At 35.9% G+C, this 18,045-nt stretch overlaps 1 protein-coding gene across 3 annotated transcripts in view; it reads right to left on the reverse strand.

The window, feature by feature from the left end:
• Nucleotides 1-18,045, reverse strand: part of LOC127963926 (PDZ and LIM domain protein 2-like) — a 60,119-nt gene that overhangs the window by 29,177 nt on the left and 12,897 nt on the right. For all 3 annotated transcript variants that reach the window (XM_052564026.1, XM_052564025.1, XM_052564024.1), the window contains exons 2-5: nt 16,523-16,654; nt 11,534-11,685; nt 2,788-2,851; nt 749-897 (exon numbers count right to left, since the gene is read on the reverse strand). In XM_052564026.1, coding sequence (XP_052419986.1) covers nt 749-897; nt 2,788-2,851; nt 11,534-11,685; nt 16,523-16,618 — 461 coding nt within the window. In that variant the 5' untranslated portion in view covers nt 16,619-16,654. The remainder of the gene's footprint in view (nt 1-748; nt 898-2,787; nt 2,852-11,533; nt 11,686-16,522; nt 16,655-18,045) is intronic.

Raw genomic sequence — 18,045 nt, forward strand, 5'->3', positions numbered from 1 at the left:
AATGCAGGCATGTGGCAAGTTCTGCCTGATTAATCCATCATTTATGAATCAAGTTGTAATCCATCACTAAATCTAATCAAATGAGCTTCACCAGCAGTGATATGTGGAATGTGCTGCACTCAATCAGATGGTAGAGATGCTTACACTGTTAAATCTGAGGAGAACAATAAAGAGGAGTTTGCATCTGATAGTGTGTGTGCTCATGCATGGTTTATGTGGTTTATGCGGACACAAATTTGTATAAATGGCATGTAAAGGTGATTTATGGGTCAAAAGGTTTAATTCAGAATGATTTCTTTTGAAAATCTAAAAATGCTAATGTTTTCTGTATGGGGTAGGTTAAAACTGGAGTTGTGTAGGGTGATAGAAAATATGGTTTATACAGTATAAAAATTATTATGCTTATGGAGAGTCCCCGTAAACCAAAAAAAAAAAAAAAAAACAATGTGTGTGCGCACATAGGAACCCTATAAGAAACTTTGTATAACAAAGAAAAAGTTCTTTACAATGAACGTTATGAACATCGAGAGGACTCCTGAGGCATCTTAACATGCATCCTGCAGAATAACATCAGCTCTAATCAACGTTCCCTTTGTCAGTTGCATGTAAAACTGAACTGTCTGCAACTTCACCTACTTGTTGGACCTATGTTCACCCAAAAATGAAAATTCCTCAACCTTTATATGACTGCAGAATGTCCAAGCTAAAAACAGTAGTAAACCTCAGTAGTAAAGTTGCAAAATCATACCTCTTACTGGTGGGTGTGATTCTGCCCCCTTTGCGGTCGGGGCTGGATGGTGGCTCGGGTGAGTATGGGTCAGGTGACAGAGAGGCTGGGCTGGAGATGGTGTACTCTCTGTAGTTCTGGTTCTCATCTCGACTCACCTGTACAGCCTCCTGCACAACCAGAGGAAAAAAACATCAATAACAGCAACTCTATGTAGTAGTCTTTTCACTAGCCTCACAACAAAAAATATTGTATTTTATGTTTATTAATCATTTTCCAAATTATAAGAGCACTAGTATTTTCACCAGCTAAACATAGTTTTCAGTTATTTCTATCTTTTGCTGTAGTGTGTCAGTAGTACATATCAGTTTACATTTCCAAATATTTATTGTGCCATTAATTGTAATAATGCAGTGAGATTTGACAGCAGCCAGTGCTCCACACAGAGATCTGATCTCATCATTATCAGTCTGTCTGGAATGACATGAAGAAACAGAACCAACTGAGACAGACTCAATCCTGAAGATCTGTGGCCACGTCTCCAAGATGCTTCAAGAAACCTACTTACAAAGTACTGTTCAAGGCACTTATTTAAAAAAGGTGTAAAATTAGGATCCTGTCAAAAATAAATGTCATAAATAGATTTTCTTTGTCAATTAACTTATATTAACTAAATTATATCAACATTTGGTTTGAGCATCCTTTGCTTTTAATGCTAGTTTTGCGCTTGGTGCACTTGCACATAGTTTTTCAGGTAGCTTTAAAATAAAATAATAAATAAGTATAATATTATATATTCTCCTGCCACACAAAATCTCTCATTAGATGTACATGTCAATCTTTTAACTTTTCAACTTTCCAAATTTGTGCCTTAATCACAAGTTCTCACATGGTTGTCTGGAAGGACTACGAGACCTGTGGGGCTCACAATCCTTTCGATCATAGTATCTGTTACAACAGAGACCCGTCAGCCATCTCTTCAGCATTTAAAAAGGCAGGAACTCTGTCTGATTTATAACACTCCCAAGTTCCTTTCAAATGTCATGGATATGGACATGCAGCATTATTGTTGTGCAGAATTGAAAAAGTGGGAATTGCAGACTCAAGTGTCTTTTGAGCCCAACTTGACAAACTATAAATCATTGATAAGCAGATAGTGGTTCATCTTCTCTTAATGGTTACCAGGCATCCTCGACTGCAAATCAGAGAAGAGAACTGATCACTTCGGCTTGGGCCAGTGGTTCAGAAGAGCAGCACACTCACCACAGGCTTGCAACAGCGATGGACTGCGCTTTTGTTGCTTCTTCCAGCAACATTTCATAAATGAGAATATGTTCCTTTAATAATAAGACTTTTTAATATATTTGAAAGAAGTTTGTTAAGGCTGCATTTATTTATCATAAATACCGCAAAACTGAAATATTGGGAGGTGTTATTATCAATTTAAAAAAACCATTTTTGTTTATATATATATATATATATATATATATATATATATAGGCATGAGTCTTATCCACTGCGCCAACACCACCCCTATATATATATATATTTTTTTTTTTTTTTTTTTTTTTTTTTTATGTCATTTATTCCTGTGATGTTAAAGCTGAATTTTGGGAATCATTACCTTAACAAATCATTCAAATATTCTGATTTGCTGCTCAAGACACATTGACTATTATCAATGTTACATATTAGGTATCAAGTATTGTTTATATACTTATGTTATATAAGTTTATAACCTTATTGTATAAGTTTTGTTAGTATTTGCTTAAAACAAGACAAAATACTGGGTAAGAAATGTAAATTAATTCTTAAAGGGAGGACAAGATTATTTTGCTTTCTCCATCATCAGATATTTTAAGAAAAAAAACATTTAGATTTTCTTTCCTTTTTTCTTCACAAAACTAGACTTAATATCTTAAGTGATTTTAATTCTCAAATAAATGTAGCATGATTAGATTTTTGTAATGGAAAACAAGACAAAACATATACGATAGACAGAGAGTGAGAGAGAGAGACAGAAAGAAAGTGAGAGAGAGAGAGAGAGATTTTTTACTGACCTGGAAGCGGCCGACCAGTTGCTCTGTGATTCCATTGGTCTGGTCCGGAGAGGGAGGAGCAGGTCTGTGTGGAAAAAGTCAAACATTAGCACAAGACATTTTATTTTAGGAGTATGCATATTATCATATCCATCTTCCTGTAACTTTACTGCAACATTAATCTGGGCACATTCTTTAAGCATGGCTTTATAAATTAGACAAATCTGGCATAAACCAGGAGACGCAAGCATGTTTTAGAAGCTCAGATAGAGTATGTTGCTTTCATAAAGTAGCACGGATAAACTTAAAACTTTTTTTTTTTTTATTCTCATATTATCCTTAAACTTTTCAGCAACCAAGTCAATCTGACAGACTGAACAAGCAGAAAGATCTGGACTGGAATCCCCTCAATACTGCCATTTATTTCCTACGCTGGAACTGCGGATTGTGATACATTTAACGAAATGCAGAAGGCTGCCCGAGCGTTAATGTAAATTGATGAAATCTGACAGAGAAAAGACAACACAGTCTTGTTTAAATACATTAGCAGAACCCCTGACCAGGAAGCAGCACAAGTCTGAAAGCGTTTATTTATCTTAGAATTAATCCCTGGCATATGCTTACAGAAAGCTCTTTATAGCTTCATGAGGAAGGAATGCCACACAAGGGCCTGATTCAGAGCTGGTGCTCTACGGCTTCACCATACCTCAAGTCAACCCTAGGAAGGCTTTCCTTTATTCCTCAGGAAGCCAAGATCTCTTTGGGAAACCATTATCATATTATTAATTTGATATTCTTTTATATAAACACCCACTGTGCTTGTAGTAGTTCATTTGTGCAGAAAAAGAGAACGCTCACCAATTAAGGCAACAGGTTTACTCTGGCCATAAATGTAATCTGGTTTATTTGTTGAACTATTTCCGCTTCAAACTAAATTCAGTGTAGATGTTTGAAACACACACTTCATTAAAAGCGCTTTAAACAATCAGAGAGTTGATTCAGGCCTGAGAACTGGATGAGTCTTTCCAAACAAGCTCTTTTTCACTGGCGTTAATGAGATGTTTTACTGCGAGGCTTAAGCGGAGCATCCTCCCATCAATGCTAGTAAAAACAAGCCATGAACAGCCCAGGAGGACACATTCTTTTCACACTCCCTCTACCTTTTTCAGTTTCTGCTCACAATCGTTTTATCTCTCTTACTTTGTTTCACTCCATTTCATCCCAACGTCATACTCCCTTTGATTTATACTTTCTTCCTGTATAGTACATTCAGTTTCCCCCCTTCATCTTTCCGTCTCAGGCTCAAAGCTGAGGAGGTCTTGAGATGAGCTTTGGATGAGTCTAAATGCAGAAACATTTTGATGCTTGCAGTGATGGTATTTAAAATGGCAAATTAAGAAATGCTACTATTTGAGAGGGGTATAGTCAGCATAAAGCAGTTACAAATGTCGGTAGTTTTTGCATTCCATTCGACTGTGTAGATAAAAATTTAAATATAAATCCCATAATGTATACAACATAAAAAAAATCTATCACATAATGTAAATAAGTTATCACAGAATTACAATATGGGAATAACTAAATTTTTCAATTTAAAAGGGGGGGGGGGGGGTGAAATGCTCGTTTTCACTCAATATCCTGTTAATCTTGAGCACCTATAGAGTAGTACTGCATCCTTCATAACTCCAAAAAGTCTTTAGTTTTATTAAATTCATAAGAGAAAGATAGTCTGTACCGATTTTTCCCGGAAAAACACGACCGGAATCACGAGCGTGAGTAGGCTTTTGCGTTGAGAACGTTTGGAAGCTGTGACATTACCGTGAGGAAAAAACATCATCCAAAACAAAACATGGCTAACAGTCAGATTCAGCCGTTTATTTATGATCCAGAATCAGATCCCGAGGCTGAAATTTAACAAGAGCAGCAGCAGCAACAACGTCTCTATGTGGTATGTACTGAAACTGTATATATTTGCTTAGCGGTTTTGGAAAATGACTAAGTTCCACTATATGTGGTTTTTTTTTTAAGCTGTACATGTGGAAAGTGCAGTTTGATGACAACATCGCATGTTGTTTACTTGATGTGCTTACGCGCCGATAGCTAAGTTAACAACACAGAGATATTTGAAGCAGTTTTACTCACCGCATGTGGTTCCAACACACGATCGTGACCCTTTTTCGTTGGGACTGCATTATCCTTAAGAAATAAACTATGTGCAAATCCGGCGTCAAACTGGGCCTTGTTTGTAAAACTCCGTTGATGCTCTGTAAAAATAAACTCCATCCACTGGTCCCTAAATGCTGTTTCTCTTTAATCTGTGCAGGGTTGTCTTGCCCTGGCAACCAAAGCACACTTCTTTTGTGACTTTTCGTGACGCTCTCGCTCTGATCAGTGAATCGCTCTGATCAGTGAATCGCTCTGATCAGTGAAGTCTGTTGTGCTCTCACTCAGTGCTCTGCTATACGGGAGCGTGCGCTCTTCCAGCAGACGTGCCCTCAGGACACATATAAGGAAATTCCGCTCCATCTAACGTCACACAGAGCCATACTCGAAAAAAACTTTCCGAAACTTGTGACAAACCGGAAGAGGTATTTTTGGAACAGAAATATTCCTTCAAACGTACAACTTAATTTTTGAAACTTTGTCCATGTTTAGCATGGGAATCCAACTCTTTAACAGTGTAAAAAACTCAGTATGCATGAAATAGCATTTCACCCCCCCTTTAAGGTGAGAACAAGTTGCCTGTACATGGAGCTATAGCAGAGTGGGCATAAATGAGAAAATTAGCAGTTGTTCAATGGCTTTCGACACTTGATGCTTTTTGCACAAGTACTGACGTGATTTTAGGGTCTAGAATCCACTAGGGGTGTCCCCAACTAAGGATTTTCATAGTCGAATCAGAATAGGGCTGAAATGATTCCTCGAGTAACTCGATTACAAAAAATGATTCCACTGCCTCGGAGCCTCTTTTAAATCTCACGTCAGGTTCTTTCGCAATGATTTTTTCAATTTGCCAAATTTTGAATGAATTAATCAAAAACAGGTCATTGCTCTTACACCAAATCACACGTGAACACATGAACAACATCTCCAGAACTGCTCTGACAGTCACTTCATGAGCATTTGACCGTTTGATTTGAGTAAAACTAGCGTCACATCACTTACACAGAACTGTAAAGGTACGTCAACCCGTCAAAATAAAAGTCCGGTTTATTTTAAAAACAAGTATTTGCCAGAGATGTATTACTATTGTTCAGCAGAACGTACATAGCCTACTACTAAAATAAAAAAAACATATATTTTTTTAATGTTTAATCACACAACATTTCTTCCATGTTTTATTTTTTATATTAAATCCCTTTTGTTTACCAAAAAGTTAAGTTTGCTTAATTTTCAATAATTAAAAGATAAATTAAATTAATGTTTTATGTGTTTAATGTTTAATGTTCATCTCAGAAAATGCTTTATTTAAAACCCCAACTGAATGGCACTTAGATGCACTTCATTACAGACAAAGAAACAATGGGTAATAATTAAATGTTTATTTTTAATGTATGCATTGCCTTCTATGCATTTAAAAAAATAAAAATATTAGTTTTTCTAAAAAAGGAAACTTAGTTGTTCATTTTAAGAGACCCAGGAGTCTTATTTTCTCTTGCATACATAATATTGCACTTTAATTAAGCAAAAACATTTTATGATATTTTAAAATATTCGATAGCTACAGCCCTAAATCAGAATTTTCTAATCTTGCTGATATTCGACTGATAGCCGAATCATATGTTTGGGGGTGGGACAAAAAACATTGAGTCAAGTCAGACATTCGACAGCCATAATTACTGATGTTAACACACAGGGAAAATATGTAACAAATGTTTTGCAGATAGAAACGGGGTAAATAATGTTTTTATGTTTTGATTAAAATATAGTTAACACTAAACGTCAGCGAAACCCTAAAGTTAGCCTATATGACAGTATTTATTAATGTTCTGCATGTCTGTTTTGAGCTGCGCGTGCTGAAGATGACCAGTAGAGTGAGCATTTGATAGCAAGTTTTTAATCAATGGGATTAAACTCATAATTCCATGTAGAATATGCTTTGTTATTTATACAACAATGTTAATATGAGGACTTGAACATGCATTTTGTGGATGCGGATTTTTCATTCTCTGAATAAACTCATTTTGTGGACACGTTCTTCACAAAACAATGCAGTGAAACAAGGCAGCTAAACTCTAAAAATTCACAGCGCTTATTATAATGGTGTTTTCATTATAATGGTATGGGTGTGACAGTCCAGTCATAGTTATTAATATTTTGCTTTGCTGTTTGTCCTGCTCGTGCTGCACGCTGAAGAGGTAATAATCGTAATACTACAAAGAAGCACTTTACTCAACCAAATGCATTTTATATCAGGTAAATAATATATCCACGATATATATATAAACCGGCTGAAATGTTTTGAAATCACTTGTACCCTACCTGTTCGAAAAATCCAGTCTCTGTCTGTGTCAGTTTGAGTCTTGGTAAAGTTTTAAATCCCTGCCGCCAAGATGCTCCTCTGTTGGTCACGGATTATGGAAAGTGAAACATAAATCTAAAGGAGTGGTTGGATTTATTCACACACTTTAAAATATTTATTTGAAGCTTCTTTCTTTTCAGATTCGTATTCACAGCTTTTTCATAATAGGCTGCATATTAACTTATTGGGAGAAAACCGCAAGTTTTATGTGAAATCAAACATTTGAGCTCCCCCATATAGACCGAATCATAACAGCCTGCGAATATTCAACTGTGAGATTGGTAGTCGAATCAGGCTCCTCGAATCGAAGCATCGAATCGTCGACTATTTGGGGTCACCCCTAGAATCCACCCAGTATTGTTTGGGCTCAACTATGGCATTATATATTTAGTACAACACACACACTACTGTAAAGTCTTAGGCCAATAGTATTTTTTTCACTAACAAACAAAAAAATGGTTTTAAGTAAGTTATTTCTATCTTTTGCTGTAGAGTGTCAGTAGGAAATATCGGTTTACATTTCCAAACATTGATTTTGCTATTAATTATAATAATCCAGTAAGATTTTTGTTTGCACAAGCCAAGGAGTCTGACAACAGCCAGTGCTCGACACAGAGATCTGAAATGACGTGAAGAAACATCGATTTATATTTATCTATTTATTTTAAAACCAAATCATTATTGATGATTATTTATTTTTGTGTAACACTGTAAAGTAATAAACAAGTGATAGTTGTAGTGATACATTATAAACATGACTGAAGTTGTCGTACTGAGCTTATACTGTATGTGAAGCATGACTGAACAAAAAAAAAACCAGCTTCAGTTAAAATCAACAGGGTCCATCTAAACTAGTATCCATGGTCACATCATGGACATAATGTGTTAAAAATAGCATAGGAGACTTTCTACTTGTTGATGCACATCTACACTACAGATACATATAGTGATACGAGCCTTATCGCTCTGTCAAACAATACTGTTGAGCTGCCAGATAAGATCAAATGGCTTTCACTCTGGTCAATACTCAATGTACCTCACTCAAAAAAACTTGAGGAAATGCTATTTAAAAGTGAAACTATTCTAAACTGACGTCATTGTGCTGTATGCCTCATTTAGTCGTCAATAAGGTCATCTGCCAAGAGGGTTTAGTGTGATATTTCAGAGGAGGACTGCAGTAGTTTGTCTTCTAATGCTCCTTTGAGAAGTTCTTCACTTTTGAAGGCAAATGCATGAATTCCCTGCAACTTCTTCCTTATTACAACATGATTTCCAGAGTGACTTCTCGTCCTATGACAGTACACTTTCATTCTTTGGAAGATGTTGCATGAGAGCGTCTCAATGCACCACATGAACTGTGGCATTCCAGCCATATTTTCAACTCACTAGAGATTAAATCTTTACAAGGTCTATATGTGACCCTGGAGCAGAAAACCAGTCTTAAGTTGCTGGAGTATATTTGTAGCAATAGCCCCAAAAAAACGTTGTATGGGTCAAAATTATCGATTTTTATTTTATCCCAAAAATCAGTAGGATATTAAGTAAATATCATGTTCCATGAAGATATTTAGTAAATTTCCTACTGTAAATATATTAAAACTTAGATTTTGATTAGTAATATACATTGCTAAGAACTTCATTTGGACAAATTTAAAGGTGATTTTCTCATTATTTAGAATTTTTTGCACCCCCAGATTCCAGATTTCCAAATAGTTGTATCTCAGCCAAATATTGTCCTATCCTAACAAACCATACATCAATGGAAAGCTTATTTATTCAGGTGATGTATAAATCTCAATTTTGAAAAATTTTAACTTACACCTTAAGTTTTGTGGTCCAGGGTCACATATGAGAATGCTACAGATTTTTAGAAATACAATGAGAAAAGAACAGGAATAACTATAAAACCACATGAGATGCACATCAAAGGCTTTTCAGAAGCTGGAAAGTTCCCACAGGAGCCATAAATGCTCGACGCAAAGCCAAGAGTTACTGGGGACAATAAAAGTCTGAAAGACTTCATGATCAGCGTTGGGGAGTAACTAATCAATATTAGCAACAATAACTACATTTTCAAACTTTCAAACAGTGTACAGTAGCATTTGCAATAAAAAAAGTTTTCCAGCAATACTGTTGTAGTATTACTAAACACTAGATAGCAGTTTTCAATATCATACTGATTTGCACATGTGCATTTACTGCAGAGAAAACTGATATATCAAACACACTCCACGGTCTTTCTCTTAAATATAGCACTGGAAAATCTAACTCTAGCGAAACTGTTCAAAACACCGATTCTTTAAGTTTGGTCAATTTCTTAAAGTGAGTTACAAAAAGGTAGACTGGTCTACTTTGAAAAAAAAACCTAATTATTCCTAACTAATAGTTTGTCACACTAGTCCTTTAGACAAATTCTTAACAAACAGGATAGGTTAATGCAACTGGCCCCAGGTTTGATAAACTATCTGGCTGCTACCGTTTTGTAAGATGAAACACTTTACACAACAGCTTAAAGAAAGTCTCATTAATGCCAACAATTCTTCAAGCTGAATTAGTCAAGTCAGCGTCAATCCTCTATTACATACTGTAGGCACTACTATTTGTAGAAGGATTGTCCTGAAAACAAAGGTTCAGGTAGACAGCAGGATACCTAAATAAGTCTTAGTCTAATATGAATTTAAAAAATGGAAGACATTCTCCTTCTTCCTCCAATACTGTGGGCTACAGTACAGACACACGTAGATACACAGAGCTAGAGTGCCATTGTGGGCCTAGTGTTGTTTTTGGCCTGGTCAGAGACATGAGGTCAGAAGGGAAAAATGTACTCACACGGACACAGGACTCAAAGTGCATGTGTGTGAGAGAGCAAAGATACCGTTCTGGCCAGGACAGGGTGTTTACTTGTGCTGACATAAAAACGGGCTTCAACTAGCCAGTTAGATGACTGGACAGGTACTTGACTAACTGATCTAAATCAACTAAATCCTGGATAATTGGACTGATTTGGGGTTCATTAGACCTCAAGGTCTTTTAGAGGGAGTTCTTTCATTAAAAAAGCCTACTGTAGGAGCAGCACAACTACAGAGGGGCAGTCGTGGCCTAATTTATAGAGAGTCGGACTTGTAGCAAGAAGGTTGCAGGTTTGAGTCTCTTGCAAGGATTGTAGGTGGGGGGAGTGAACGTACAGCGCTCTCTTCCAACATGACTTCAATACCATGACTGAGGTGAGACCCTTGACCAAAGCGGCATTAACTGCTCCCTGTGCGCTGCAGCAATATGGCTGCCCACTGAACATTTTATATGGCCCTATTATTGTTTCAACATTTATTTATTTTTTAATGCCATTTGTATTAAAACTATATTCACTGAATGTTATAAAAAATCGAGAGCGTGTGAATCGTAATCGAATCGGGACATCTGAATCAATACACAACCCTACTTCACGTTTTTTTCAACTTTCACTTCACATGGATCAAATTTCTAGCTCCCTTAAACATTTAGCAGTTACTGAATTTCAACACAGACATTATACATACCAAGACAATTGCCAAATGACCTTTGCAAAGACCCACCTTCTTTAGTTACTTTTGCCATGTCTGACAAGCAATGCGTCTCTTACACTTCACATGTCCCCACGCAAGTTAAAGTCCACTGACATTAATCTACTCTCCTGTCTAGTTTGTTTGTCAGACAAAATGGCAGATTCTGCATTATGATTAGTCAGATCATCTGTCAATCAAACTCTCGGTGAAGGGTCACTTGGTAAAGTCATTGTGTAATCACAAGTATCATGAGAATCTCTGGATGCCATAGAAACAGTTAGTGTCTCAAGACCTGCACTCAGGAATGAACAGAAGCATTGGCTTTACCAACCTGAAATACATATATTTGTTTGAGTATAAGAAACTATATTTAATAGAAAATGTATATGTCAGATGTTATTGTTTGCTTGAAATATGTTATTCAAATATGAGTTTGTCAAGTAGTTTTGGGGATTTCAGCATTTCCCCATTAGTAGATAGAAAATGGTTTTGCAAAAATGGTTGCCTAGAGGGACACAACGTGAACTGACTTAATTTAAAATTTAAGTTGTTTTTAATTTTGGTGAAATTTGTAAAAATAGAAAGTCACAATTCTTGTATTTCATGACCATCATTGAAACTTTAGACCAGTACTAATGCACTTGCATCCATCTCTGAAAAACAAACAATGTAGACTAGACAAAGAAAACGGAGGCATCCTCACCTTTCTACGAGAAGTTGCAGCTGAGTCGTGCAGCTCTTGATTTTGTTTTGTGCCTCTACGTTGAGCATCTCGCCAGTTTCGAGTCCATTAATCTCCATGATGATGTCACCAGGCTGAAGACAGGCCGTCGCTGCCTTACTGCCAGCATTCACCTTTGGACAAAAACATTCAACCAATCAGAACTCAGCCTCGTACAGTCTGTGCACCATTAAGAAGAAAACCAATTAAATTTGAGTCAACACAAGTATTGTTTAATGAATTTTAAAAACAACACAAATTACTACATTTTGTTTAAACTACTTCAAGATACAGTTTTGTTTTCTGTGATGAATGGAACACTGTACAACCAGTCCTGCTCATTTAAACTGCACAGAAACATTATGCAAGTAGCTAACATAGATATGGTCTGTTGAATTATTATTAAATGTTTATAGCCTATATTTACTCCATTTATATTCCGACTTGTTTTACAGTGTGTGGATTTAACTGCCACTGTTAGACGGGTTCTAAACAGGTTTTCTGAACACTTTCTCATCTGTCATTTGGTTAAAAAGTCCTGCCCCAAATTTGGTTGAGTCAATGTTGCTGTGTCAAACAGAGCAATGTTTTAATAACACCACAGACTTTTCTTACAACATCAACCCACCAATGGATTACTTCGTGTTAAAGTTGGCAGAAATCTTAAAAACAACTAGACAGGGGCTGCTGTTAGTTGAGCAAAGATTCACATCCCCTCAAGACTCAACAGTCAATAAGGTCACAACCTCATTAGCAGGAAAGGAGGAAAGCAACACCTCAACTCGATTCCAAACACACAAACTGACTGGCACAGAGATGCCCTGCAGACTGCCAGTCAGTCAGCTGTTGTTGTTGTTGTTGTTGATGTTAGCTGAAAGCGAAGGGGCAGAGGTGCCATGTCTGAGGACCTACTCGAGTCCCAATTAACTGTTGCTACAGAGGCCCACATTGGAGCGTGTCTCATGTAATCAGAGTACGGCTCGCTTAATGTGGAGTGTGACTATCCTTCCCCTTCCACCCCTGTGACAGTGGTGAAGATCTGAGAGACAGATGAGCACTTCACACCCACATACTTCACTCCAGTATTTGAATCATACAGTCACTCTCAGTGCCGTCAGGTATTTTTATAGGAATATCTAGGTAGATAGTTTCTGAGTTTTTTCTTGCGCAACAGTGTCAAACCATATACGTAAAGCTAGAGGAATCAAGGAGAATCTGGAAGATTTGTGCAAATGGCAAACTCCTGCTACTACACTCTGGCCTGTCTCTCCATGTGGCCCTTTGGAGCCCTGTTAAAAAAACACCCCATGCTGTTCTATTTTGTTTGTCTTACAACCTCTCTCAAAAGCACTAATTTTCCTCACATTTTAGCTGTTGAGGAAACAACACAAACATAGAAGTCTGAGACAGTGAAGTCCCTAAAGGGTAGTTCGAACGAACATGAAAAATGCATCAAGCACATTTGAGCTCGCATTTACTATTTGATGAACTAAATATATGTGCGCTGACTAATGTTTGTGTGAGAATAAAATAATTAATCAAATGTTTTCATAAAAATAAAGCAATTAGTTCTGGAGTCCTTTCACAATGTCTTTATGAACTTTTTAAAGAGCACCTATCATGGAATTTTGAAATATACCTTTCATTTAGTGTGTAACATAGATCTAAGTGAACAAAAACATCCTGCAAAGTTTAAAATATGTGCACCGTATATAAAGTTATTGTCTTTCAAAAGTAAGAGTCGACTCCAAGTCATTTTTATGAATCGTTAGAAGACCGAAGCTTTTTCTCTGACTAGATGACGTCAACTTGTCAAGTTATTTGAATACGATACGCCCACTTATTGCGCTCCAAGACGCCAGTGAAAACTAGAAAACATCATGGCGACGAGACGCTGTGTTCTGAAGTGCAACTCAAAAGCAAACTTTTTTCATCTGCCCAAGGATGAGCATTTGAAGACTAAGTGGCTACAATTCATATATACTACTGTACCACAGAAGTATAGTCCAAGCCTTGTGTTTTGTTCACGCCATTTTGAAGACAATTGCTTTACCAACTTAAATGCAATCAAACTTGGATTCGCGAGCCGGCTAATATTGAAGGAAGGTTCAATTCCAAGTGTATTTGCATCAGCTTCCTCCTCCGTATCACAACCTGTAAGTGCTATTAATAATTGTAGCTTTTATGTTTTATGTAGCATGCTTAATAATTGTTTGGTTTGTTGTGTAAGCACCGTTTAGCTTCTAGGTCTTTAATGACAACTGTATTGAGATATGTGAATTGTTTGTCGTTGTTTTCGTAGTTTTCCTTAAGAATAGAGTAATACCTCGTAGTAACGTTACTGCTTTTTTTTTGTTTTTTGTAAAAACGTTATGTTTATGCATCAAGTTAACGCAAACAAAGACTGATTGTGCTTTTACAATATGAACTCTGGGCTATACTCGCTAATGTCACGTAAAGGCGTGGTTTTGAAAAGTGAATCACTAAACTAATCATTTGAGAATCGCTGTCAAAACAGCTAAAAATAAATGCATATTATAAGAAAACTAAAGTCTTTTTTGTCATTGCATGCATGCAAAACTGTTGTTGAGGACTTCTAAAACAATATTTGGAACATTTTAAATGCCATAATAGGTGCTCTTTAAAGCATCAAAGTTTTGGCTGCATAACCTTTCAATGAAGAGACCGAAATCTCTCAGGTTTCATTACGATTAGCTTCAACTGTGTTTCAAGGATAAATTAGTCTTATGGGCTTGGAACAACATGGGAATGAGTAAATTACGATTTTCATTTTATTAGTGAACTGTCTCTTTAATAATGCATTTGAAACGGTGTGGTAATGGGAAACAATAAGTATAATGAGAGCCATAAATTTGAAAATTTCAGTGTTCTAAAGTGGTTTATGTTTAAATGCAATGGAATTCTGGGTTACAAAGCAGATGTGACCAGGATCTGAAAGGAAAAGTTCCATTAGCTGCCTTTAATTAGAAACACTATGGTGTATATCTGGATCACAACATGGAATTTGTTTGCATGATATAAACTTTAGTTTTTTACTTGAGACAAACTGTTTTGGTTCAATTTGAAAATTGTCCCAAAGCCCATGAAAAACAAAAATAAATGGGTTCCAGACTAGGTGGCAGAAGTATAGCAGATTCTGAACTTCTCAGCTGAAAAACAGGTCTTCCACAACTGTCTGAGTGCTGAAAGCTTGAACTTTAAAAAAAAGCAATTGATTACTGTTCTGAGAGACCAGGGGTGTATTCCAGAAAGCAGGGTTAACTTACCGTGAACTAAACCCTGAACTCTCGGTTGATTAACCCCAAACCTTGCTTACTCGAGGTATGTGGTTCCAAAAACGCTAACGGGAGTAAGTTCATTCAACTCAGAGTATGTTCCTGGTTAAGACTCAAGACATTCTCAACAGAGTGACGAATCGACGAGTCACTATAGAAACGGACGCTAAGAAAAAGCGCGCCAAGCTGTTTCTTTCTTCTTCTTTTGTTCATTAGTTGTTTACATTCTTAGTGCATATCGCCAACTAATTGATGGATGTGCAATCATTTTTATTTTTATTTCCATTTAATCTTTAATCCTTGAGAATGTAAATTATATTGTTTGTTTTATGCTAATTATACATTAAGTCATATCAGATATGTATTTTGATTTAGAATTTAGACATTATAGAAAATACCACTCCATGTGTGAGATATTACATGTAATAAATAAAATATATAAATATATATAAGTTAAACATGACCTTGTCATTGTGTTTTATAATTTATGCATACGTCTTAATACATAATTTATAGATAACTCTTATATATCCCAATAAAAGAAATAATCATATTAGAATAATATATTAACTTATTACTTATATTAGCGCCTCCTCATTAACATATCATATATATATATATATATATATATATATATATATATGTATATATATAAAATAGGCTATATTACATATTGTAATATTATATAATGTTTTGTAATATTATATAATGTTCTGTCACGCCCACTGAAGGCTCGCTGAAGTGATCTAACCCTGGAACATAACCTGCTCTGGAGCAGGTTAAGTTTAGAGAGTGAGTTGCTATGACTACTAACATACCCTGAAAGTTACCTCCGTTTTTGGAACCGAAATTTGAGGTTATCCGCTTACTTACTCTTAAACATACCCGGGTATGTCACATAACCTGCTTTCTGGAATACCCCCCAGACTCATTTTTGTTTTGTTTGTTTATAGTTTAACGCCATACCTGTTACCACAGCATTATCCATGGTGTAAAAAAGAAAAACAATGAAAGATATAGACCTTTATAAGATGTTTATTTCTTTATTTTTGATAAAAAATTCTAAAACTGGTTTCACTGGTTTTAAAAAGGGTCACCTGAAAATTAAAGAGTCCTAATGGAGTTCAAGAAGGATCTTCATGTATGGAATCGGATTATTCTGGTGTGGAGTGTAGATAATTTGGTCCCGATATATTTTCAATGTTTCTTTCCACCAAGCACAGGATTTATTTTGTAAAGTTTATTGGGGTGTATGATGGAAAGCTTTCCCGGATGTTTACATATTGTTGGCGATAATTGTTTGGATGAGTTTGAGATATTTTCTTTCTTGTTAGATCCATGGTTATGCTTGGTTTTTACCCATGGTTGCCTAAGTTCATATTCATATTTTCTATTATTCTAAAAAGAGAATGGAGAATACCTGCAAGGAAAAAGAGGTAAAAAAAAAAAGAAATTAAATAGCTTGATCATCTGCAATGCAATACAATAAGCAGGAGCTTCCACTTTAACTCTACAGGTCTTGTTTGGTTGAAGTAGTCAGGGAGACAGAGTGCAACACAGTGTTTAATGAGAAAAGTTAGGTATAAGGCATCATTGCTTTAATCACTGATGCAAAAAACAAGGAGATTAACCATGTCTTGGACTGGTACTTTTGTGAACGGGGATGAAAACAAACCTTGGAAACTGTTATGGCCTTCTTGAAGTCTCGCCCTCCAGAAATTCTGAACCCCCAGGGGGACGGGCCAATCAGGTTCACAGTAAATGGCATCATGTGACCACAGGCTGCTGCCCAATGCTCTCAGAAGTGCTGCGAGAGGAAAAAAAGAGGAGTGTGAGAAGAAGCAAAAAACCCACAGATGGAGAGAGCGTCGTTCAAGTTTAATTTGACATCAGGCTGAAATGCCACAGATGTGTCTCATAGTTTCCACATTTCTGAACCACTGGCTGCTGTTGAAAGGTAAATTGCCTTCACCTGCTCTTCAGAACACCTTTCATCCTATTCCACATGACTGCAGCTCAAATCCACAGACACTGCAGCAACCGGGCATCATAGAGAGGTGCCACATGACTGACATTCCTGGAGTGTGTTTCTGAAGCTGTAGCACCCATTAGGAGAGCAACAAACCACTTCAGATTCAGTTTGAGTTTCTTAACAAAAAAAGTTTTTTTTGTTTTTTTTTTTTTATTCAAACAGATACACTATTTACAGTCAGTGTGTGTGTGTGTGTGGGGGGGGGGTATATAACAAAGCAACATGTAGAAAAGTACAACATAAGAATGGTAGAAAACAATAATAGTAATAATGTTGACAATAATAATGATGATAATAATAGCATTAATAACAAACCTTGGAGGATGAGGAAGGTGATAAGTAATAATATTAATAGTAGTAGCAATAATAATAATAATAATAATAAGTTAGGAGGTATGTATAATTAGTTTTTTTCCCCCTTTCCATCTTTTCTTCACCCTCTTTCCCTTGTTTATGTTCCAGTAAATGTATGTATATCATCTAATATGTGAAAATTAGTGAAATAAATTACTAAAAGGATTGTTTTCTTCAACAAAGGAGCCACCATTTTGACAAAAAATAAATAAATAAATCATCAAAATAAAAAAAAACCTGGAATCCAGTTTGGAATTAGTAATTTAAACAGATTATTTAAATTTATTTGAATAACTAATTCACAGAAATCAAATCAAAAATATGTATTAAAACATAAAACAAATATTTTAAGATATCTGCAACTGTACAAGACCCTAAGGTTTATGGACACATCTGCTCCACAAAAAAACCAAGCAGAACCACGATCAAGACCACCACAAGATATAGTAGTCAAGACATCTTGTTTTTCAGACAAGATTTACCAAGAACTAACGTCAAAAAAATATAATAACAATAATAATAATAATAAATATATATCCTCATGTTGTTCCAAATATGCACAAATTTTTTTATTCAACTGTGGAACATAAATAGATTAATTATGTGTGCAACCAAGACTGTGCTGGTCGCTCTTTAACATGTAATAACAATAAATGGACACTGAAAATTGCAAGCATCATAAGAGATGCAAAAACCTCAAAAATTTTATACAAGTGATCCATATGACTTGTGTGTTATGTTCCAGGCCTTTTGAAATATATAGCTTACTAATAGCTTTGTGGATATAGACAATTTTGTTGGCTTCCGAAGGC

Source organism: Carassius gibelio, chromosome B8, assembly GCF_023724105.1.
Source record: "Carassius gibelio isolate Cgi1373 ecotype wild population from Czech Republic chromosome B8, carGib1.2-hapl.c, whole genome shotgun sequence".
NCBI classification, from domain to species: Eukaryota; Metazoa; Chordata; class Actinopteri; order Cypriniformes; family Cyprinidae; genus Carassius; species Carassius gibelio.